This window comes from Zonotrichia albicollis, chromosome 21, assembly GCF_047830755.1.
Source record: "Zonotrichia albicollis isolate bZonAlb1 chromosome 21, bZonAlb1.hap1, whole genome shotgun sequence".
NCBI lineage: Eukaryota > Metazoa > Chordata > Aves > Passeriformes > Passerellidae > Zonotrichia > Zonotrichia albicollis.
The window spans coordinates 9589811-9613662 of NC_133839.1; the positions used below are offsets into that span (position 1 = coordinate 9589811).

General features: G+C 53.3%; 1 protein-coding gene across 2 annotated transcripts in view; it reads left to right on the plus strand.

The window, feature by feature from the left end:
* Window positions 1–2086: 2086 nt before the first annotated feature.
* The window catches only part of OLFM1 (olfactomedin 1), a 35106-nt gene continuing 13340 nt past the window's right edge, over window positions 2087–23852 (plus strand). Inside the window, exons 1-4 of one of the 2 annotated variants that reach the window (XM_074556416.1) lie at window positions 2087–2357; window positions 2476–2639; window positions 17049–17198; window positions 22526–22681. In XM_074556416.1, coding sequence (XP_074412517.1) covers window positions 2574–2639; window positions 17049–17198; window positions 22526–22681 — 372 coding nt within the window. In that variant the 5' untranslated portion in view covers window positions 2087–2357; window positions 2476–2573. Of the gene's footprint in view, window positions 2358–2475; window positions 2640–14287; window positions 14764–17048; window positions 17199–22525; window positions 22682–23852 lie in introns of those variants that run through there. The other variant, XM_074556415.1, reaches the window with a different exon arrangement.

The following is a 23852-nucleotide window of genomic DNA, read 5'->3' on the forward strand; positions in this document are numbered from 1 at the left end:
CACCTGGAGCGGCACCAGCCCCGTGCTGCCCCTGCCTCGTGGCCAGGGTTGGTGAGGAGCAGCTCAGGTACGTTCTGAAGGCACTTGGAACAGTGAAATACCCACAGAGCCACGTGGAACTCTCTCCTCCTCCTCCTCCTCCCTCTGAATTTGGGGATTTTTGTTGCCCTGCTGCGATCCCTGCCAGGGGGAAGGTGGTGCCTGTGGCAATCCAACACCTCCTGAGGCGCCAGGGGAGGAGGTGTTCAAACCCCAGAGCTCCACCGATGCTTTTGGCCTCCTTGTGCTGCTCTCCATGAAAGTCAAGAGGAGTTTGATGCTTTTTATAAAAAGTCCTCAGTTTTATGGGCTCTAAAGCAGCGAGTTTAAAGGCAGGTGCTGAGGGAAGTGTCTCAGGAGGGATCTCTGTGGGACATTCAGACATCCCAGCTGCTCCCTGGGCTGCATTTCCAAGCTCACTTGAAAAGGATGGGATGATTCCCTGTGTGGGGCTGCTAAAACCCTCCTAGGAGGGCTGCTACAACTTTCCCTTAAATATTTCCTGATGCAAACACACAGAATTCAGAAAATTCACAAAATCAGCCACAAATTTCCTGGTTCCTGCTGAATTCTGTGATCCCAGAACTTGGAAAGCACCAGCTCATCCCTGCACAGACCCCATGTCCTGCTCCACTCCCAAGGGCTCCAGATAAAGAAACTCTGGAGCAATTTGGGAAAATCCTCTGCTGGGGGCTCTGGTAGTTGTGGGATTTCTGTTGGGAAGGAATTTCTCTTGTGTGATTAAATAATCACCAAGAGATGATCTCTGGAGCAGGAGGGGTGATGCTTTTCACTCACTGCAGCACACACTGAAATATTCCATAATATTTATGGGGTCCTGGAAGAAATTGGGGATTGGGAAGAATTCAGGGGGGTTTGAGAGAGAGAAATGAGGGGCAGAGCCTGCCAGGGAGGGGCGGGCACCACCTGCAGCCTCTGGGGTACCACAGGTGAGGTTGGGGTGTGACAAAAGGATTCTCACACCCCCCTGCTGCCCCCAAATCCTGGGGGGCTGAGCCGGGGAGGGGATGGAGCTGGGATGGAGCAGCCTCCCTGGGGCTGGTTTGGGGTTTGGTATTTGGGGGAATCAGATCCCCCTTGCCCTGAGGGATGCACAGAGATCAGGGGGGCACAAAGGGAGGGGGCTCAGGGTGGGGTTAAGGATGGAGTTAAGGATGGGAATTAAGGATAGGATTCAGGGTGGGAATTGAGGATGGGGTTCAGTAGAGGAATTAAGGATGGAGTTCAGAATGGGAATTAAGGATAGGGTTAAGGATGGGGATAAGGATGGAAATAAGGATTGGAATTAAGGACGGGTTTCAGGATGGGAATTAAGGATGGGGTTCAGGGTGGGGGTAAGGATGGGAATAAGGATAGGAATTAAGGATGGGGTTTGGGATGGGAATTAAGGATGGGGTTCAGGATGAGATTAAGCATAGGGCTAAGGATGGGGATAAGGATGCTGTTCAGTATGGGAATTAAGGATGGGGTTCAAGATGAGATTAAGGATGGGGATAAGGATGCTCTTCAGTATGGGAATTAAGGATGGGAATTAAGGATGAAGTTCAGAAATGGAATGCTTAATTCAGAATTAAGGATGGGGTTCAGAATGGGGTTAAGGATGGGGTTACGGATGCAGTTGAGGATGGCAATAAGGATGGGGTTAAGGATGGGAATTAAGGATGCAGTTCAGAATTGGAATTAAGGATGGTGTTCAGGATGGGGCTAAGGATGGGAATTAAGGATGCAGTTCAGGATGGGAATAGGGATGGGGTTAAGGATGGGAATTAAGGATGCTGCTCAGGATGACAATAAGGATGGGGTTAAGGACGGTTTTAACCCCCTGCTCCCCGCGGGGTCCCCGCAGCCTCAGCCGTGCTCCCGCGCCTGCTTTTCCCCCTCTCCCTTTGCCGTGTTTAGTTAAATTTCCCCCGCCTCACTTGATGTCACATCCTGTTCCACAGCCATCCCCTGCTAGTAGCCAGCCCTACCAATTCCTTTCTTTTTCTTTTTTTTTTTCTTTTTTTTTTTTTTTTTAAATCCCTGTCCTCTCCCCATCACCCCCCTTTTCCAGGCAAACTTTTGGCAATAGCAGAGATAATCGCTGCGTGCTCCGCTGAATTTCTCCTCGCAAATGTCTTTGGAGCAGGGGAGCCATTAAAAAAAAAAAAAAAAAAAATTAAATAAATTACCAGACAGCCAGCACCGAGAGCAGAGGAGAGAAACTGGGATCCCAATAAATATGCAAAGTGAAGGCTCTGCTGAGCAGATTTCTGGCATCGCTTCCCGAGGGTGCTGAGAGCCACCCGCAAAATCAGGCTGGTTTTTTTTAAATTATTATTTTTGCCGTTTGTCTTTTTTTTTTTTTTTTAATAGCGCTCTGTTGTCTTTTTTTTTTTTTTAATTTTTTTTAATATAAATTAAAATATTAATAAGAATAAAGGAGTGAGGAGGCAGCGAGGCTCGGGGACGGCGCAGGGGAGGCTCGCCCGGAGGTGATCTGTATGCGAGCTGCCTAGAACGGGCTGCGAGAGATGCAACCGGCAAGCAAGCTGCTGACCCTCTGCTTCCTCATCCTGATGGGCACAGAACTCACCCAAGTAGGTCCAGCTCTTCCTTTCCCCCACTCCTCCTCCTCCTCCTCTTCTCCCTTTCTCCCCAACGCCATTTTCTGCTAAACCTCGAGAGCAGCACAGGAACCTGCCGGGGGATGGATGCTGCACCTGCCCGGGGATGCTGCACCTGCCCGGGGATGCTGCACCTGCCCAGCCACCCCTTCCCTGGGCATCACCTGTGCCCTGCCCCGCACCTGGCCATGGTTCTCACTGCCCTGGGTGGGATTCGGGCCGTGGGACCCCTGTGGGAAGGGCAGCGCCTATGGAGGGTGTTGGTGTCACCTCACCTGGGGTATGCAGGACCCCTGTGTGGGGGGGAGCTGCTGGCCCAGGTGGCCACAAGGACCAGGTGGGAGTGCTGTCCCTCCTTGTCACCCCCCCAGCCCTCTGGATCCTCGTGTGGGGGTAGCTGTGCTGCTTTTAGGTGACATTTAAATGTCCCTTGGTGTTGGCATCTGTGACAGCCGGGTGGGAGATGGGGGCAGTTTATTTATCCCCACTCTCTCCACTCCACCTGCTGGTTTTTTTGGGTTTTTTTTTCTGCCAGGATTTTCATGCTTTTCTGTGCTGTCCCAGCCTCTGGGCTGAGTGAGGCGTGGGGTTGTGGGGGGGAGGAAAGGAGGCACCCAAAATCCTTCTCTTGCAAGTGGAATTAAAACTCCATTTGACTTCTTGAGGCTGCCTGGGGAGAGGCAGGCAGGGCGATTGTCTTTTGTTGGTTTTTTTTTTTCACCAGTCACTGAGGAGAGGAAGAAAAAAAAAGTAATTGCAAGAGGATGCTCTAGATTGTGGGGTTAATTGTGGTGCTGCCTGGAAGCACAAAAAAAAAAAAATAAAAAAAGAAAGGAAAGAAAAAGCAGCTATAAATAGGAGGGGAATGGAGGCTTCTTAGTGTAGGAGCAATTAGCAGCTGGGCTCTCATCCTGGATGCTTTATGGAGATGATTTTTCCCTTTCTCCCAGTGACAAAGCTCTCCCTGCCACTGCCCTCCTGCTGAAGTTTGAGCCCCTGGAGCATTTTTAGCTTTACACCCTGCCAGGATCCCTGGGAGGCTGCAAAGCCAAAAGGAGAGCCCAGATCTGCCCCAAATCCCGAGAAAAGCCGAGCAGCCCGGAATGCAGGCAGGGAAAGGGGGGGGCAAACCGAGCAACCCAGGGGCTGTGGGGATGAGGAGGGGTGGGGAGGAAGCAGCAGAGCAGCCCATTGTGTGTGAGGATGCTGAGGGTGCGCATGCGCCGCGCTGGACAAAGAGCCAGGACCACCAGCACGGCAGATCCTGCCCACCAGGGCACGGCTGGGGGTGCCCATGGGGACAGGGGGGTGACAGGGATGTCACCATGGCGTCCCTTCAGCTTCCATGGGGTCACAGCACAGCCTGGGCAATGGGTGCTGTCGGCTCCTGGCTGGCCTGGAGCTGCTCTGGGGGATTTTCCAAGGGAAAACCAAAGGAAAACCAAAGGAAAAAACAGGGAAAGGCAAAGGAAAACCAAGGGGAAATCAAGGAAAAAACAAGGGGAAAACTAGGGAAAAGCAAGGGAAAAAAAAAGGAAAAGCATAGGAAAACCAAGGGAAAAACAAGGGGGAAAATAAGGGAAAAACAAGGGAAAAAATAGGGAAACACTACAGAAAATCAAGGGAAAGCAAAGGAAAACCAAAGGAAATAAAAGGAAAAACCAAGGGAAACAAAGGAAAACCAAGGGAAAAACTTGGGAAAAACTAGGGAAAACAAAGGAAAGCCAAGGGAAAAACCAAGGGAAAAACCAAGGGAAAAACTAGGGAAAACAAAGGAAAACCAAGGGAAAAACCAAGGGGAAAACTAGGGAAAACAAAGGAATGCCAAGGGAAAAACCAAGGGAAAACCAAGGGAAAAACCAAGGGAAAAACCAAGGGAAAAACTAGGGAAAACAAAGGAAAACCAAAGGAAAATAAAGGGAAAAGAAAGGAAAGCCAAGGTTTCTGCCCTGCCTGGCTCTTTTCCCCTCTCCTTGCCTCCTCTGCGACTGCAGCACCTCAACTTTGGCAGCAACTTTCAGCTGTGGTGGGCACAGGGAGCCCAGCAGAGCGTGGGCACAGAGCCCTGGGAGCCCCTGAGCCCCTGCTAAAGCCTGGCTGAGCTGAGCGCCCTGCTGGGGCCCTGCAGTGCCCACCTGGGCAGGTGCCCTGTGCCCGCTGCCTGGCCTGGCACTGCAGAGCCCTCCTTGCCCTGGCACAGGGGCAGGTGCCATCCCCAAACCCTCCTGCCAGCGCGGGCGCTGCCCAGCTCCATGCCAGGCTGGGTGTGCCGTGCCCTGCACACAGCCTGGGCCATGGAGGGGCTGATTTCAGCTTTGCTGCTGGTGCAGGAGCTGCTGTGCCCTCCTGTGCCTCGCTGCAGTGACAGGACAGGCCACAGGGCAGGGAGAGCTGGGCACAGGGCTGGGCACAGAGATGAGCACAGAGATGGGCACAGAGTGGGGACAGAGCTGGGGATGAAATGGGGACTGAACTGGCCACTGAGCTGGGGATGAGATGGGCACAGAGATGGGCACTGAGCTGGGCATGAGATGGGGATGAGATGGGGACTGAGATGGGCACTGAGATGGGCATGAGCTGGGCACAGAGTGGGCACAGAGTGGGCACTGAGCTTGGCATTGTGCTGGGCACTGAGCTGGGCACAGAGCTGGGCACTGAGATGGCCACTGTGCTGGGCATTGAGATGGGCACTGTGCTGGGCATTGAGATGGGCACTGAGCCGGGCACTGAGTTGGGCACTGTGCTGGGCACGGAGCTGGGCACAGAGCTGGGGCTGAGCTGGGCACTGAGCTGGGGCTGAGCTGGGCACTGTGCTGGGCACTGAGCTGGGCACTGTGCTGGGCACTGAGCTGGGCACTGAGCTGGGCACTGAGCTGGCTCCTAAAGGGGCCGGAGGGGCCAGCCTGGCCTGTCTCTGTGATCCCTGGCACTCTCTGCAAGGGCTGGGAGCTGCAGCACCCTGGGGTGCCCCCCCAGCTGGCAGAGGGGTGCTGGGGGCACAGGGGTGGTGCCAGGCTGGGGCTGCAGCCCTGCTCTGCTCAGGGCTCTCACACCTGGCCGGGCTGGCGTGACCTGAGTGGGACAAGGGGGGAGCTGCCCCCAAACCCCCCCAGGTGTTTGTGCTGTGCCCCCATCCCCTGGCACGGCTGAGGGTGCCCTGCACGAGGCTCTGGCATTTCCTCTCCCTGAGCCGCTCTGTGCCCGGCCTGGCCTGGTCAGCCCCACCCTGGGATGCCCCGTTTTGGTTTGGGGTGCTGGCATGGGGGCACCCAGAGGAGCTCTGGGCACTCTGGGTGGGCACTCAGCCCTGCTGGGCAAAGCCTGTCCTTGTCCTCCCCTTGGGGACACCAGGGCACCTCTCCTGGTGCCCAATTTCTGCTCTGAAGGACCTGCCAGGAGGGCAGAGCTTGGGGCTGGGCTGCCAGCTGCTGTCTGTCTGTCTGTCCGTCCGACCTGTCCTTTTGTCCTTTTGCTGGGATATTGCGCTGAAAACCTCCTGGAATTCCTCAAAGTTCCCTCAGGAGCTGCACGGTGCTCCCACATCCACAGCCCAGTAATTCCAGGAGCAACACCTTCCTGATAGGAAACATTTATAGGGCTTCTGCGAGAGGGAAAAAAACCCTAAAAATATTAATTATATTCCCATTTCTTCATATTCTTCATGTGCCCATTTATTCATTATATACATTTATTCATTATATTCATTATATAATTAATTATATTATATACCCATTTATTCATTATATACATCTATTCATTACATTTATTATATAATTTATTATATTATATACCCATTTGTTAATTATGTTCATTCATTCATTATATTCCCATTTCTTCATATTCTTCATTTATCTATTGATTTTCCCTAAAAGAACCTCAAGTCTTTGTCAGGGCTGTTTGCAGGGGGAGGGAGAGGAAAAAAACCCCTAAAAATATTAATAATCTTCCTTTACCCATTGATTTTCCCTAAAAGTCCCTGTCAGGGCTGTTTGCAGGGGGAGGGAGAGGAAAAAACACCCTAAAAATCTGAATTATCTTCATTTACCCATTGATTTTCCCTAAAAGAACCTCGAGTCTCTGTCAGGGCTGTTTGCAGGGAGAAGGAGAGGAAAAAACACCCTAAAAATATGAATTATCTTCATTTACTCATTGATTTTCCCTAAAAGAACCTCGAGTCTCTGTCAGGGCTGTTTGCAGGGGGAGGGAGAGGAAAAAACACCCTAAAAATATGAATTATCTTTATTTCCCCATTGATTTTCCCTAAAGGAAACTCAAGTCTCTGTCAGGGCTGTTTGCAGGGAGAAGGAGAGGAAAAAACACCCTAAAAATATGAATTATCTTTATTTCCCCATTGATTTTCCCTAAAGGAAACTCAAGTCTCTGTCAGGGCTGTTTGCAGGGAGAAGGAGAGGAAAAAACACCCTAAAAATATGAATTATCTTCATTTACCCATTGATTTTCCCTAAAGGAAACTCAAGTCCCTATCAGGGCTGTTTGCAGGGGGAGGGAGAAGGAAAAAATCCCTAAAAATATTCATAATCTTCCTTTACCCATTGATTTTCCCTAAAAGTCCCTGTCAGGGCTGTTTGCAGGGGGAGGGAGAGGAAAAAACACCCTAAAAATCTGAATTATCTTCATTTACTGATTGATTTTCCCTAAAAGTCTCTGTCAGGGCTGTTTGCAGTGCCCAGCCCAGCTCCCTCCTGCCCATGCAGAACTTCCCAGTGCCCACTTTGGTGCCAGGCAGACACGTGGACAGGGATAGGATCAATCTGCAAACCTGGAACAGGAGGCAGCTGTTTCACAAACCCAATTTGTGCCTTGTCTTGCTTAACTTCAGCTGGAGCCAATAAAAAAAAAAAAAAACAAAAAAAACCAAAAACCAGAGGTAATTTCCAGCCCTGGAAATTGTATTTATTGCTGGAGTTATCAGTCCTTGTAATCAGTATTAGCACCACTCGTTAATACAAAGTTAATTACTATCAGAGGCAATTAAGCAGAGCGCTGGGGGAAGCTCTGAGGGGAAAGTGTCACCTGTGCTCTGCTCTGTCCACAAAAAGGGACAAAGCTGGGACACCCCAGAAATGCCCATCTGGGATTTGGGGCTTTTTGGGGTGGCCCAGGCAGGCAGGGGAAGGGGGAATTGGAGAAGCAGAGACACAGGGATGTGCCTTGGTGCCAGCACACCCCAAACGTGGGGGGACAGCAGCTGGAAATGCTGGTTTTCAATGCTGGTTTTCAATGCTGGTTTTCAATGATGATTTTCAATGCTGATTTTCAAGGCTGATTTTCAATGATGATTTTCAATGCTGGTTTTCAATGATGATTTTCAATGCTGATTTTCAATGCTGATTTTCCTGCTTTTGTGGGCTGCAGCTCTTGGTTGTTCCTGCTGTCCTGGAGCTGAGCCCTGCTGCCTTCTTCCAGACTGGCTTTACCTGCACTCCTGACCCTTTAATTCTGCTCTGGACCCTTTTTCCCTGCTCAGTGACCCCTTTTCCCTGGCAGGGACCCTTTTTCCTCTGCTCTGGATCCTTTTTCCCTGCTCAGGACCCTTTTATTATGCTCAGGAACCCTTTTCTTGTGCTCAGGACCCTTTTATTATGCTCAGGGACTCCTTTTCCCTGTCAGGGACACCTTTATTCTGCTCAGAACCCTTTTCCCCTGCTCAAGACCCCTTTTTTCTGCTGAGGACCCTTTTATCCTGCTCAGGGACCCCTTTCCCCCTGCTCAGGACCCCTTTTTTTCTGCTGAGGACCCTTTTATCCTTCTCAGGGACCCCTTTTCCTCTGCTCAGGGATCTCTTTTCCCTGCTCAGGACCCTTTTATCCTTCTCAGGGATCCTTTTTCCCTTCTCAAGATCCTTTTTTCCCTGCTCAGAACCCTTTTTCCTATGCTCAGGACCCTTTTTCCCTGCTCAGGACCCTTTTTCCCCATTCCCAGCCCACCCTCCCCATCCTGGAAGGACAGCACAGGGACAATCTCAGGCCTGAGCCCAGGGCCAGGAGCAGAGCTGTGTTTGCTGGAAAGCAGCACAGAGAACAATTCCTCCCTGGGAGCTCGCTCAGGGGCTGGAGGTGTGTGCCTGACCCAGGGAAAGGTGCCCAAAAAATCCTCCAAAAATCAGCAACCTGGGCTGGTTTTGAGGTCTTGGCTCCTGCTGCAGATCCTGGGCTCAATGACAGGAGCAGCTTTGGCTGAGCACAGATCTGGGCACGTGAAGGGGAGGTTTCCTTGCAGAGCTCTTGCTCCCAGAGGAAAGGAGAGGTTCCAGAGGGGTTTTTCATGCAGGAGCAGGGAGTGTCCAGAGCTGGGAGTTCATTTCCCAGAGCAGCTTGATCCCAAAATGTGCCTGGCCCTGGAGTCAGCCACAATTTTCACATAGATTTACCAGGAGCTGGCAGGGATCCCCTTCATCCACTCTTTGAGCCAGCCAGCCTGCCTTCCTTCCTTCCTTCCTTCCTTCCTTCCTTCCTTCCTTCCTTCCTTCCGCCACTTCCGCCACTTCCGCCACTTCCGCCACTTCCGCCACTTCCTTCCTTCCGCCACTTCCTTCCTTCCTTCCTTCCTTCCTTCCTTCCGCCACTTCCGCCACTTCCGCCACTTCCTTCCGCCACTTCCTTCCTTCCGCCACTTCCTTCCTCCCTTCCTCCCTTCCTCCCTTCCTTTTATTTTCTGTCCATCCCTGCCTTCCCACAATGAGGGGATAACTTCTGATCAGCATCCATCTCCTGCAGTCATGTTTGTTTAAGTGGTGGCAGCAAAAAAGTGACGAAAACCAGGCAAAAAAACTCAGGATATTTAGAATTGTGACCCCAAAACCGAGGGGGAACTCAGTGCCATTTCTCGTGAGGGACAGCCTGGCATCAGCATCTGGCATCAATCAGGGCACCAGGAGGGGTGGGAAGAGGCACTGGACCCTTCAGAGGCCCTCCAGCAGCTGCAGAGGGAGGAAAATCCCAATCCAAGCTTTTCAAGAGGGAGGAAAATCCCAATCCAAGCTTTTCAGGAGGATCCCTGACATTCCAGAGCCGGGTCCTTGAAGAGAGGACAGACCCCAGAGTGGGTGTGGTTTATTTAGGGCAGGAATTCTCTGGTTTATTTCATGTTAAAATCCCAGATTTTAACAGGGATTGGGTGTGGTTTATTTAATGTTAAAATCTATGATTTTAACAGGGATTGGGTGTGGTTTATTCAGGGCGGGAATTCTCTGGTTCATTTAATGTTAAAATCCCAGATTTTAACTATCAGGGATTACGTGTGGTTTATTTAGAGCAGGAATTCTCTGGTTTATTTAATGTTAAAATCCCTGATTTTAACAAGGGATTGGGTGTGGTTTATTCCGAGCAGAAATTTTCTGTCCTGCACATCACCTCCAGCACAATTTGGGAGTGAGAGGAATTTGGGCACTTTTTTCTCTGTGTGGTTTATTCCGAGCAGAAATTTTCTGTCCTGCACATCACCTCCAACACAATTTGGGAGCAAGAGGAATTTGGGCACTTTTTGTTCTCTGTGTGGTTTATTTAGAGCAGGAATTCTCTGGTGCATTTAATGCTAAAATCCCAGATTTTAACAGTTATTGGGTGTGGTTTATTTAGAGCAGGAATCCTCTGTCCTGCACATCATCCCCATCTGGGAGCAAGAGGAATTTGGGCATTTTTTCTTCTCTTAGAACAGGAATTCTCTGGTTTCTTTAATGTTAAAATCCCAGATTTTAACAGGGATCGGGTGTGGTTTATTTAGAGCAGGAGTTATCTGTCCTGCGCACCATCCCCATTTGGGAGCGAGAGGAATTCGGGCACTTTTTCTTCTCACAAGCAGCCAGGAGAGGGAGACAGTGACCGCCGTGTCCCCGCCGTGTCCCCGCGCTGCCACCGCCGATTGTCGCCGATTGTCGCACCCCTGACCCTCTCAGCTCCTCTGGGCACCGAGCTCTGTGCTCTCCCCTTCCCGCAGAGGAATTTTCCAGTCTGAAGCAGAAAAACAAAAAGTGACCAGGAGAAATCTGAGCTCCACCACTTCAGGGGTTCCTGCTCAGAGACCCCTTTTTTCTGCTCAGGACCCTTTTTCCCTTCTCAGGGACCCTTTTGCCCTTCTCAGGACCCCTTTTATCTTACTCATGGATCCCTTTTTCCCTTCTCAGGATCCTTTTCCCTGCTCAGGACCCCTTTTCCTGCTCAGGGACCCCTTCCTGCTCCTGGCAGGTTATTGACGCATTAAGAATTTTCAAAGGTCTTTAATTTAAAATTTTAAATGGTCTGGAAGAACATTTTGATGTCCCTTCCTTAACTCCATTAATCTAGGCAGTGACAAAAAAAAAAATTCCCCCAAAAGTGCTGCTTTTATTCTTTCACAAACACTGCAAGCAGGAGAGAGAAAGAAAGAAAGAAAATCTCCCAGGATTTCTCTTTTTCCCCCCCATTATTACAGGCACAGCTCCTCTCTGGGCTTTGCTGGCCCTTTTTGGAGGAGCTTTAATCATGGCAGAGCAGGGAGGGGATGGCAATGAAATCACCTGCCTGCCCTGCTGGGAAATGAGGGCTCAGCCCAGCTGGGATCCAGGGCAAGGCACAGGAGGGGTTTTTATCCAGAGCAAAGCACAGGAGAGATTCTTACATTTAAATACTGAAATATCCACAGGATTAATTCTTATATGTGTGTCTGGATTAGACAAATAGGAGGGATAAACTTCCCTGACAAACTGTTCCCAAATGGAGCTTGGGGTGGTTGGGATGTCAGCACTGGGGTGGGAAATCAGAGGGGCAATCAAGGCCTGAGCACAGCAAAGCACCTGGCAGAGCAGGGATTTGGGATTCCTCCTAAAAGGTGGAACTAATCCAAGTTTTTGGGGTTTTTGAGGGATGTTTCTGTGTGTTTTTTTTCTGTTTTTTGGAGGTTTTGGGGGGTTTTTTGGTTTGTTTGTTTGGGGTTTTTTTGCCTGGGGAAGCTGTTCCTGCCCCCTAGTCTGAAGCAGCTGCTGGATGCTGACCCCAGAGGTACCACAGGTACCCACAGGTGGTACCAAAGGTACCCACAGGTACCCACAGGTGGTACCACAGGTACCCAGAGTTACCACAGGTGCCACCCTGCACCCCCAGCAGCAGCTTTGCCACGAAGGGATGAGGATGCCTGGGCTGGGGAAGCTGATTCCATGGAGTGCAGGCAGCTGGTGCTGCCCAGAGCAGGGCACTGTGGGGTTCAGGGGCAGCAGGGCTTCCTTCCCGATTCCAGCTGCCCTAATGTGGGGTTCAGGGGCACAAATCTTCCCTCCCACCTCCAGCAGCCTCACCTGGCGGGAGCTGGGCAGGTGACACACGGATGGAGGGAAGGAAGGGCAGGGGTGGGAGTTCAGCTGCTGCAGCCTGGCACAAAGCAGCTGTGCCAGTGCTGCCCTGTTGTGCCAGGGGTGTGTGACAGGGACAGGATCTGACCTGGCAGCAGCGCTCCTGTTCAACCTCGATTTCCCCACCTGGTGGAACTGCTGAATGTGCTTTATTTCACAGAGCTGCCAGGTCTGCCTGCAGGATTAATGGGCTGGCCTGCTCCTGTTCCCTCTGCCCAGCCTGGCTGTGCTGGGATGATCCCACAGCAAGGGCCACATCTCCAGCAAGGGACAAGGTCCTGGCGAGGTGGGACAAGTCCTGGTGAGGTGGGATGAGGTTCTGGTGAGGTGGAACACTGTTCTGCTGAGCTGGGACAAGATTCTGCTGAGGTGGGACAAGGTCCTGGTGAGATGGGACATGGTCCTGGTGAGGTGGGACATGGTCCTGGTGAGGTGGGACACGGTCCTGCTGAGGTGGGACAAGGTCCTGGTGAGATGGGACACGGTGCTGCTGAGGTGGGACAAGGTCCTGGTGAGGTGGGACAAGGTCCTGGTGAGATGGGACACGGTGCTGCTGAGGTGGGACAAGGTCCTGGTGAGGTGGGACAAGGTCTTAGTGAGGTGGGACAAGGTCCTGGTGAGGTGGGACACGGTCCTGGCGAGGTGGGACAGGCCAACTCAGCAGGGATTGCATTTTGGGGCTTCCTGCTTCCCTGCTGGGATGTGCTCTGCACATCACCCGGGTGCTGGATGTGAGGTGGGTCAAGATTTTGAGGCAGCAAAACCCCCACCCCAAGCTTCCACACCAGTGGAGCAGCAGCTCTGGAGGAGCTGGGTTTGGAGCTGGGCTGGTCAGACCCTGGTGGGAACGTGGTGGCTCCAGGGCCAGCCCATGGAGCAGCTGAGGCTCCCTGCACCCATACCAAGGCTGGGGCTGTGCCACAAAGCCGGGGTGTCACTTCTGTCCCCTGCAGAGGGACAGGGGGTTCATTTCTGTGCTGCTTTGCACAGGGAATTCTGAGATTCTCTTAGGGAAGAATGAAGTTCTGAGGTTCTCTTGGCTTCTGAAGTCACCAGTGGCTTCGGGACACCTGAGTGGTGACCAAGGCCAGGTGACATCCCAGGCTGGCCGGACTGGCTGTGTGCCCTTTGCATCCCTCGGCAGCGAATTCCTGTGTGGGGAACGAGGCGGGAGCAGGGCTGGCAGTGAGGTTTGGTTTATCCTTCGTGCTGTGGTGGCAGGACATGGCGAGGTGACAATCGGGGGTGTGGGGGATGCTCTGACAGCCCGCTTGGACCTGGGGACCGCAGGGGACCCGCAGGGGACCCGCAGGGGTCCCCCAGCCCGCGGGTCTGTGCGGGAGAGGTGCGGCCCTTGAGGGTCACACTGCGGTGAAATGCCCCGGCTCCCTTTGGTCCTGGCACGGCTCCGCGTCCCCGCCGTGTCCCCGCCGTCCCCGCGACCACCGAGCGACCCCGGCCCGCAGCGCCGCCCGCAGCCGCCAGAGGGCGCCACGCGCCGCAGCGGGGGAGCCGCACCCCCAAAATCCCTTCAAACCTCCCCCCCAAAATCCCTTCCGTCTCCCCCCCAAAACCCCTTCAATCTTCCCAAAATCCCTTCCCCCTGCCCCCCAAAATCCCTTCAATCTATCCCCCAAAATCCCTTCCATCTGTTCCCCCCAACCTCTTCCATCTCCCCAAAATCCCTTCCACTTCCCGAAACCCTTTCCACCTCCTCCCCAGTTTTCCCTCTCTCCCCATTCCTCTCCCCCGTCCCACAATTTAATCTCCTCAAATCTTCTTCCCTCCCCCCAAACCTTTCTCTCCCTTCCCCATGCCTGTTTGCCTCTGCTCAATCTCTCCCCCTCTCCCCAATTCCTTCCTTTCTCCCCAAACCTTTTCTCCCTGATTCTTTTACCTCTCCCCAGATCTTTTCTCCCCATACCTCTTCCCCCTCCCATCCTTCCACTCCCTTCTCCCCAAACCTTTTCTCCTTGATTATTTTACGTCTCCACAAATCTTTTTTCTCTCCTTCCCTCCGCTTCCCCGTCCCATATCTTTCCTCCCCATTTTTCTTCTCTCCTTCCCTTCTCTCCCCCTTCCCCACACCTTTTATCCCCACATCTTTTATCTCCAAATCTTTTCTCCCCAGACCCTTCATCCCCAGACGTTTCATCCCCACATCATTTCTCCCCAGATCTTTCCTCCCCAAATCTTTTCTCCCCAGATCTTTTCTCCCCATACCTCTTCCCCCTCCCATCCCTCCCCTCCCACTCCCTTCTCCCCTCCCTCTCCCCGCTCTCCCACCGCAGTGTCCCCGCCTGGGTGGGCTCTGCCCGCCCCTCCCGCTCCGGTCCCGCCCCGGTTCCGCCTCCGGCTCCGCTCGCTCGGACCGGGGCGCGCCGGGCGGGCGCAGGGAGCCAGCCCCGCTCCGCTCCGCTCCGCTCCGGCTGCACAGCGGGCACAGCGCCGGGCAGGGCGAGGAGGAGGAGGAGGAAGAGGAGGAGGAGGAGGACGATGGGGCGGCGGCGAGCGGCGGCGGCGGCGGGGCGGCAGCCCGAAGGCAGCGGCATGGAGCCCGGCGCCGGTGCAGAATGAAGGGTGCCTGCCGCCCCCCCCGCAGACATGTCTGTGCCTTTACTCAAGATTGGAGTCGTCCTCAGCACCATGGCCATGATCACCAACTGGATGTCGCAGACGCTGCCCTCCCTCGTGGGGCTCAACACCACCAAACTCACGGCGGCCACGGGCGGCACCTTGGACCGCAGCACGGGAGTAAGTGCGGGAGGGCTGCGGGGCGCGGGGAGGGCTGCCCGGGGCATCCCAGCCTCCCTGAGCATCCCGGAGCCTCCCTGAGCATCTCCCATCCCGGGGCGTGCCAGCCTCCCGGAGCCTCACAGCATCCCGGAGCGTCCCGGAGCGTCCCCGCATCCCGGAGCGTCCCCGCATCCCGGAGCGTCCCCGCATCCCGGAGCGTCCCCGCATCCCGGAGCGTCCCTGCGGCCGCTCCCCGCCGCCGCCCAGCCCTCCCCGCCCGGCTGTCACATCTCTCCTCGCCCAGGTGTCCCCTGCAGGATCTCTGCCCCTCGAGTGTCCCCGCGGTGCTGCGGGAGCGCGGATGGGGCGCTCGGGGACGGGGGTGACGGTGCAGGGAGCGTCTCTCCCTCTGCCCTCCTCTCCCCTAGTTCAGCCATCCCTCGTTCGTGCCTGGGGGTGACTCGGCTGCCTCCCCGCAGCCGAAGGGATGCAAAGTTTCCCTCGTGGCCGCTGCAAAAGCCGCCGGGAGAGCGGATGCGAGTCCCGGGAGGCGCCTCCGCTGCTCTCCTGCCCGATGCGCCCTCGGAGGGATGGGGATGCAGCCGGGCTGGACATCCCTGTCCCTGCTCTGCTGGAGAGCTGGGGCCGTGCCTGAGCTTCCCACTTCGGGAATGGCTGGAAAATCATTCCAGTCTGTCTGTCTGTCTTCCCTGAGCAGGGAAAATCGGGCACCTTTCTCCTGCAGGCTGCACGCTGGTGCTTTCTGACGCTGCTGCAGCTCCGCTGTTCCCGGAGTATTCCGTGTAGTGCTTGTGCTGCTCAGTGAATGAAGCTGGGATTTTTTTTTTTTATCACGTTGTCAGGGTTTATGAGATCCATTTATTTTATTTTTTTTTCCCGGTTGTTTTAGCCAGGGAATCCAATTGTGCGTCCGCCTGGGCATGTCTGTCAACGTGGGCATTTGCAAGGTGATTTGTTCTGTAGGGAAGCGGTTCAAAGAACATTTCCCCTCTGGCTGGGGACACGGTGACACCTTCAAAGTGCTCCGAGGCTGGGTGGGATTAAATAATGAATTATGCCGTGAGATAGAAGGAAAATGAAGAGCAGAGAGGGGAACGCGCTGTGTTTGGGGTGGGCTCCATTCCCCGGCGTGCCCTCAGTGCTGCATCGCATCCATCCCTGCTGGGATCCTGCTCAGGGCTTCGGGCTTGCCCTGCCTGGAGCAGAGGGGAGCTATGGCCCAGGGAGGCTCCTCATGCTCGGGGAATGGGGCAGAGGGGGGGCGGGAACGGAATTTGGGGTGTCTGTATGTCAGGATGTCCATAATTCGGGGTGTCTGTACCTTGCGGTGTCAGTAATTCAGGGTGTCCGTGCCTCGAGAGTCTGTACCTCGGGGTGTCCATAATTCGGGGTGTTCGTGCCTCAGGGATTCTGTAATTCGGGGTGTCCATGACTCAGGGTGACTGTAATTCAGGATATCTGTAATTCGGGGTGTCTGTACCTCGGAGTGTCCATACCTTGGGATATCCCTACCTTGGGGTGTCTGTGCCTTCAGGTGTCCTTACCTCAGGGACACCTCGAGGACACCTCGGGGTGTCTATAATTCGAGGTGTCCTTACCTTGGGGTGTCCATAATTAGGGGTATCCATGCCTCAGGGTGTCCGTGACTCAGGGTGTCCATGCCTTGGGGTGTCCTTACCTAGCAGTGTCTGTAATTCAGGCTGTCCATGACTCGGGGTGTCCATAATTTAGGGTGCCTGTACCTCAGACTGTCGGTGCCTCGGGGTGTCTGTAATTTGGGCTGTCCATGACTCAGGGTGTCCATAATTCGGGGTGTCCATGTGTCCATACCTTGCGGTGCCTCTGCACTCATCCGAGCTCATCTCCGGCTATCAGACCCGGACATAGACCCCGGCAGGCTCTGCAGAGCCAGGGACACTGCTCAGCCTCGGCAGGACACTGTGCCCTCCTGGTGGCTCGGGCATGTCCCTGTCCCGGTGTTAAGGAGGGCTCTGTCACCATAGCAGGGCAGGGCTCCCACCCCAATGTGCTCAGCGCTGACCAGCACTCGGAATTTTCACTGTGTCCCCGCTTTCCCACTCGCGTTGCCTTCGTGTTTTCAGCTCTTCCTCTCCTTTTCAGACCTTTCTCTGCCTCGTCCCCAATCCATATTTTTGCATTCCAAGTGAATTTTGCCGGCTGGGCCCGCGGAGGAGCCTCCACTCCCTGCCACGTCCTCGTCCCCCTTCACCTCCCAGAGCCCTCCCCTGGTTAATTAACCCATCTCTCCCTGTGTTAATTAGGTGTTGCCTACCAACCCAGAGGAAAGCTGGCAGGTGTACAGCTCTGCCCAGGACAGCGAGGGACGTTGTATATGCACAGTGGTGGCACCTCAGCAGACGATGTGCTCGCGTGATGCCAGGACAAAGCAGCTGAGACAACTCCTAGAAAAGGTAACGCTTGGCCCCTGCTGCCAAAAGTGCTTTGGTTTGGTGGGGGAGAAACCCAAGCTGAGCCTTGGTTTCCAGGGAAGGCCCCTTGGGATGGTTTTTCCGTGTGGAGCTGTCCCTGTGTGTGTAGTGGGGAATAATCAGCTGCAGGCAGGAGGAGAAATCTCTTTAAGTGTTTTCTGAGAGGAGAGCCTGGCCTAAGGTCGAGGGGAAACTGCTGAGATCAAAGCACTAATATTGAACCGTATCTCTAAAAAAAAAAAATTAAAAAATAAAAAAAAATCCCCTTTTTTCATTCTGTTGGCACAAGCAGTTTGAGAGCAGACTCAGCAACAGGAGAGGAGTGAGAATTAAAAGCCCAAAGCCAAGCTTTGCTAGGCAAGGTGGTATTGAAAAGGTCAAGTGAAACCCTGCAAGCTGTCGCCAGCAGGTAGCACAGAGATGACACTCAGTGGTTTTCTGCCCAACGTTGACATCCTCTTGATTAGTTTTTAATAGTCTGCTGTCCTAAAAGATCAAAAAATCTCATTAGGGAAACATCCCCAATAACAAGGAATTTTCCAGATAATAGATTTCCGTAAAGAAATGCTGTTTCATGTGAAATTGTGCTCTTCTCTTGCAAATATGAGCTGGCTCCTGTGCTGGATATATAATTAAACCCCATCCCCTAATGCTATATTGGCCTGTGCCGTGCATGACAAAAGAATTTTCATCCTGCTGCTTTGGGGAAAGCTGCTGTATTAATTCCCTCTAACAATATTAAACCTCCACTTAACTGATTTCCCCCATGTGCTGAGGACAATAAAGCCAGCCAGGAAAACATTCAGCCCTAAAACAATCCTTTGGGTTGTCAGAGGCTGCTAAAAATAATCCCAAGTCAGGCTTTTCTTTCTCACAGCAATAACACCCTGGGTGCTTTTGCTCCTGAGAGGCAGCAGGATTTATGAACAGCTCAGAGAACTCCTCATCCACTCTAAACAATCAGGATTTGACCCAATGCCCTCAGCTGATGGGAATGGGAGACCTGGGATAACATCAGGAGGGTGGAGGTGCTCAGTGGGGTTTTTTTAATGCAGGTCTCTGGCTGCCAATGGAGGAAAAGTGAGGGAGGAGCAGGATTTCTGGGCATGTGTTGTGGGATATGTTACCTGCCTGCTAATCTGGCTGCATCTCACTCCCACGCTAACCTATATGAAAAACCCCAAAATAAGGAACAGGCTCTTAGTGCCAGACATCTGATCCTGATGGAGGCTGAGCTGATCATCCCTGGAGGTGCAAACAACTGCAGGGCAGAGCTCCCAGCTGCCCAGGGAGGATTTCAATCCTGAAAACTCCTTCCCTCAGCTGGCATTCTGACCCTGCCTTTGTGATGGCGGGAAATTGCAGCTCCTGGTTTCTCCACAATGTGTCAAGGAGGAAATTGTGGTTGGGTTTTTTCCAAGGAGCAGACATGGAATTCACCCATGGAAATGGTGTTGTGAGGCATCAGCCGCATGTGTGTGCACACAAAGCAATTAGAGCATCCTCAGGGAAATCTCCATGCAGAATCTTTTGGAGTTTGGAGGTTCAGAGCTGCCATCCATCCATGCTCTGTTCACAGGGATGAGGATCAGTGTAGGAACTGCATTTGGGAAGGAGTGCTGGGCACCCTGGCAGGTGACAGAGGGGAGGGGAGGGGAGGGGAGGGCTCTGCACAGAGTGTTCAGCCCAGGCTTTGACACTCGAGGTGTCTGAGCTCATCCTTGGCAGGTGCTGAGCGCAGCCCTTGGACTGCACCCAAACCGAGGCATCACCTCAGTCCCGCTCATCATCACGTTGTGTTTGATCTCCAAACAGAATCTGATTGATTGATTGATTTGTTTATTTGTCTGGCCCTGTTATCGGGGACAACTTCCTCCTCTGCTGGTGAAACCATTTCTGGTTTCCTGCCAATCCTTCCTCTCAGCCAGTGCTGATTTCCAGATTTTACAGCTCTTTTTGTTCCTCTGATGGTCACTCCCAGGTGTGTACAGAGGGATAGTGGAATCTCTTCTCAGCCATCCCTGCCTCCTGCAAACCTTATCAAATGAACTTTTCATTTCCTGAACCATCAGCTGAGTCCATTTCTCTGCTGGTTTTTCCCCTAAACCTTGAAAATCTCCCCCAAGATTGCTCTTGTTGTTGCTCCATCAGTTTGTGCAGCTCCCCAAGGCTGAAGGTTGATCCCAGCTGAAACCCCAGAGCTGGGCTCAGAACAGCCCCTTTGGAGCTGCCAGGAAAGGCAGATCCACAGGGAAGCTTGAGCAGGGTTTAAACCTTGGATTTGCCCTTATAAACCTCACTGAGGTCATCAGACCAATGCTGACTCCCTGTGACTCTGGTTTAATTGTGAATCAGCTCCTCAAACACGATGACAAGAGCAGCACTGGAAGCTTCATTTGTATTAATTTCCTATTTCAACTGCTAAAAATAACTCTTTTCCCCCAGACAGCCACAGGTATCTGTCTCACATTATCTTGGTGAAAATGAGGTTTCAGGCTGAGAGAGGAGGCAAAAAACATTTTCAGGCGAGGCTGGAGCACTGCAGCTGATGGATGGAGCTGAGGGAATTTAAGAGGCACTATCCTTGGGCCTGAGTTCATTAGAGCACTTCTGTGCATGCTTCAGCCTGAGCTCCTACAGGCTCATTGAAACCTAATCATGTGCCAAAGTGCTTTGCTGGATCAAGGGCATAATATGCTAATGAGGGAAAAGAGGCAGATCCTCAGTGCTGGGGCTGCCAGGGATCTCAGGCTCATCCCTACAAATCTGGCCAGGAAAAACAGCACAGGCAGCAAATACCCGCTCTGGGCTTGTGAAATCCACCCCAGGACAGCCCAGCAGCTCATTTGAGACATCTCTATGCGTGAGGAGGGTATTTTCCTGTGCTTCAGGGAGCAGCAGAAACGTTCCAGAGGTGTTTGAGGGCAGCAGCCTGGGCGAGATGCTCTGGGAGCAGAGCGTGTCTCTCCCTTCCCACCATCTGAGAAACAGCCTAAGGAGCCTCCCAAAATTTTGCTCAGCACACTTAGGTATTGGTCTGTCATTACAGAAATGCTCTTTTCTGATTATTTGCAGCTGGGGTTAGGCACTGGTGGAATAAATGGGATTAATTTTGCATGAGCCCTACCAGTCATCCCTCTCTCTGCTCCTTGGAACAATTCTGCTGCTCAGCTCCAAGGACAGGCTGGATAACTGGAATAAAAGTAGCTTGGCAGCCCAGCCATGCTTGTCTAAGGCTCCTCTTCTCCTGCCTCAGGGCACAGAGAGGTCTCCACACTCCTCCACATGCAGCCCAGGTGAATTAACACCCACTGAGAGCTGACATTCCCTGCAGTAGGCACAGCTTAATGGGAGCTGACCAGGCTCTGGCTGGGCTCAGCTTTGCTCTTTTCTCCTCCAAACCTTGTTCTGCACTTCCCTGCTCCTCACACCTCCCTGAGCAGCTCCTGGGGAGGTCAGGGTGCTGCTGGTTCATCTCTGAGCCTCACAGACCACAAATAGCTTCACCTTTGCTGAGGAACGCTCTGGCCCCCGGAGCAGTTGTACAGAACGCTCCAAAGCCTGCTGGCCTTTGCCATGCAGGTCACCCATACATTTTTAATAGATCCCTGCAATAGTTCCAGTGTCATCCTGCATGAGCAAGGGGCACTGTGATGGTTTTTCCAAGCTGGAGGGGCACCCTTGGCATTTGCCCCGTGCTGTCCTGCCGTGCCCTCGCTCTGCCACTCCAGGTAAGTCCCAGCCCACGACAGTGGGGTTTGCCAGAGGGAATGTGGGATTTGCCAGAGGAATTGTGGGGTTTGCCAGAGGAAACGTGGGATTTGCACCCCCTCCTTTCCTCCCCACGCCAGCTTGGCTGCGGTGAGGATGCAGACAGGAGCGGATGTGGCACCCATCCATCCGGGGAGCAGATCCATCCACCCACCAAGAGCTGAGCAGGATGGGAGCAGGATGGAATCAGGATGGGAACAGGATGGGAGCAGGATGGGAGTGGACTGGAATTAGGCTGGGTGCAGGCTGGAGCAAGAAGGGAGCAGGATGGAGGCAGGATGGCAGCAGGCTGGGAGCGAGATGGGAGCGGGCTGGAAGCAGGATGTGAGAATGATGGAATCAGGATGGGAGCAGGATGGAGCAGAATGTGAGCAGGCTGGGATCAGCCTGGGAACAGGCTGGGAGCAGGATAGGAGTAGGATGGGATCAGGCTGGGATCAGAATGGGAGCAGGATGGGAGTAGGATAGGAGCAGGATGGAATCAGACTGGGAGCAAGATGGGAGTGGACTGGAATCAGGCTTGGAGCAGGATGATATCAGACTGGAGCAGGCTGGGATCAGGCTGGGAACAGGCTGGAAGCAGGATGAGATCAGGCTGGGATCAGGCTGGCTCAGGAGCAATGCCCTGACGCAGCAGCAGCAGCAGCAGGCTGGGTGCCTGATTCACTTTGCCCACAGACGTCACCACGGTGCTGGCACTGCTGGGGTGACGTGGCGGTGGCAGGAGCAGCACCCGTGGGCTGTCCCTGTCATGTCCCCACCGTGGGACAGACACATCCAGCCCCGCTGCAGAGCCCTTCAATATGGCTCGGTGCTAAATAGGAGCTGACGTCAGACCTGTTCCACCTCTCCCAGCCTGGAAAACAGGAGGGAATATCTTAATAAACCCGATGGCAGCCAACCTTCAAAATCAGGTCAGCCTCGCTGGCGTTCCCCTCCCCTCCTCACACCTCCAGCTCGTTTTCTCACTGCCAGCCCAGCCAAGCTCCTGCATCATTCCCTGGCGGGGCCAGATGGGCTCCGGGCGGGAATGCGGCACCGCTCGGCTCCGGAGCTGCGCGGGCACCAAAGGGGTGCCAACCATGCCCGGTGCTCCCCGGCCCCAGGATGCCCTCCCTGCCGCTGGGCTGGTTGTGGCAGGTGCTGCTGGAGCAGGCTGGGTGGATCATGAAGTTCTGCTGAGGTTTGTGCTCACCAGGAGATGGAATTGTGCACCTGGGCTGGAGCATTTCCTCCCAGCCAGGTGTGCTGCTGTCACCTCTGGTGCCTGTCAGAGAGGCCAGCCTGAGTTTAACCTCAGCTACACCCCTCATTTCCATGTCAGATTGCTGAGTCCTTCTCTGCAGAAAAAAAAAATCATTTATGAAACGGGTTTTGCTGTGGTAATCTGGGAGCTGCTGTTGATGAGGCAGTAAATAATGCATGGGCTGATTGCCCTTTAGCTGTGCTGAGCGTGTGGGAAAGGTCAGCCTTGGGGTGCACGGGGGGCTGCCTGGCTGCTGGCAGCACCTTTTAATGAGCCCCTTCTCGTTTGGCAGGTGCAAAACATGTCCCAGTCGATAGAGGTGTTGGACAGGAGGACTCAGAGAGACCTACAGTACGTGGAGAAGATGGAAAACCAGATGAGGGGACTGGAATCCAAATTTAAGCAAGTGGAAGAAAGCCACAAGCAGCACCTGGCAAGGCAGTTTAAGGTAGGTCTGATTTCCAAACTGCTTCGGGAGCAGTGGCCAGGGGATTGTGGCTCCCATCCCAGCTGTGGGGTCCTTCCTGCCCAAAGCACAGCCAGATCCAGGCTGTGGCCTCACCTCCTCAGCCCTGCATCTTGTTTTAGGGTAAAATCACAAATCCCTGTGTTCCCACACCTGCCTGGGTGCCCAAAATAGGGCGGTGCAAGTGATTCTATCAGTGGGGTCTGCAGGGAGACACCCCAGCTCTGGGTGAGCTCTGGGTTCCCCTCTGTGGCCAGGCAGCTTCTCCATGCCATGCCCAGAACCCATTTCTTGGGAAAAAAACCCAAGAACTGGGGCTCCCTTTGCATTCCTGGCAAACCACAGTGGGCAGTCACCAAACCTCATTTCCCCTGGGGGTGACTGGAGAAAGGAGTTCCTCAATCAAACATCCCTCCCCTGAAAAAAAATACCCCAAAAATACAATTATTACAGCTGTCCTCAGGCTGGCAACCTGCACATCTCCAGGATTTTGTCCAATTTTGGGTGTTGGCAGCAGAGGCAGCGGCTTCTGATGGGTTTTGTGTGGTGTCCTGGCGCTGGGCAGAGGGGGAGAGGAGCTGCAGCCTCTGGAATGCAGCTGGCACTGGGAGCAGTGGCCAAACCCTCAGGAAGCTGCTTGAGGATGAATGAAATTGCCAAAAAGATGTTCTGAGCAGTACTGGAGTTTTATATTTTAGCCATGCTGTGGGTTAATAGATATAAAAAATCAAATGGAAAAGATTTCTGGTGGAATTTGGGGACTTTTCTGATCAGCCACCCAGCTGATTCCCACCCTCATTTGCAGGCAGCTGGCTGGTATTTTAAAGCAGATTTTTTTTAATGCTAAATACTGAAATACCATGATTATCTCATAAAAAGATGAGAAGATGGTTCTTAAAACTTTTCACCAACTCCACCTCCTCCGCTCCCCATCTCCAGTTACTGCAGGACCCTAAATTTAGCTCTGCAGTCTGGATGGAAAGACTTGAGCATGAGTTTCTTTTATTTAATTATTTCTTTATTTCAGTTATTATTGTTTTCCCCCTTCCACCATTCTGATGAGTTCAACCCTCCCCATTGCCTGCCAGGGAACTTTCAATGAAATAAAATTTAAAACATTCCCCACGTGCAAAGCACGGGAGGGACAAAATCC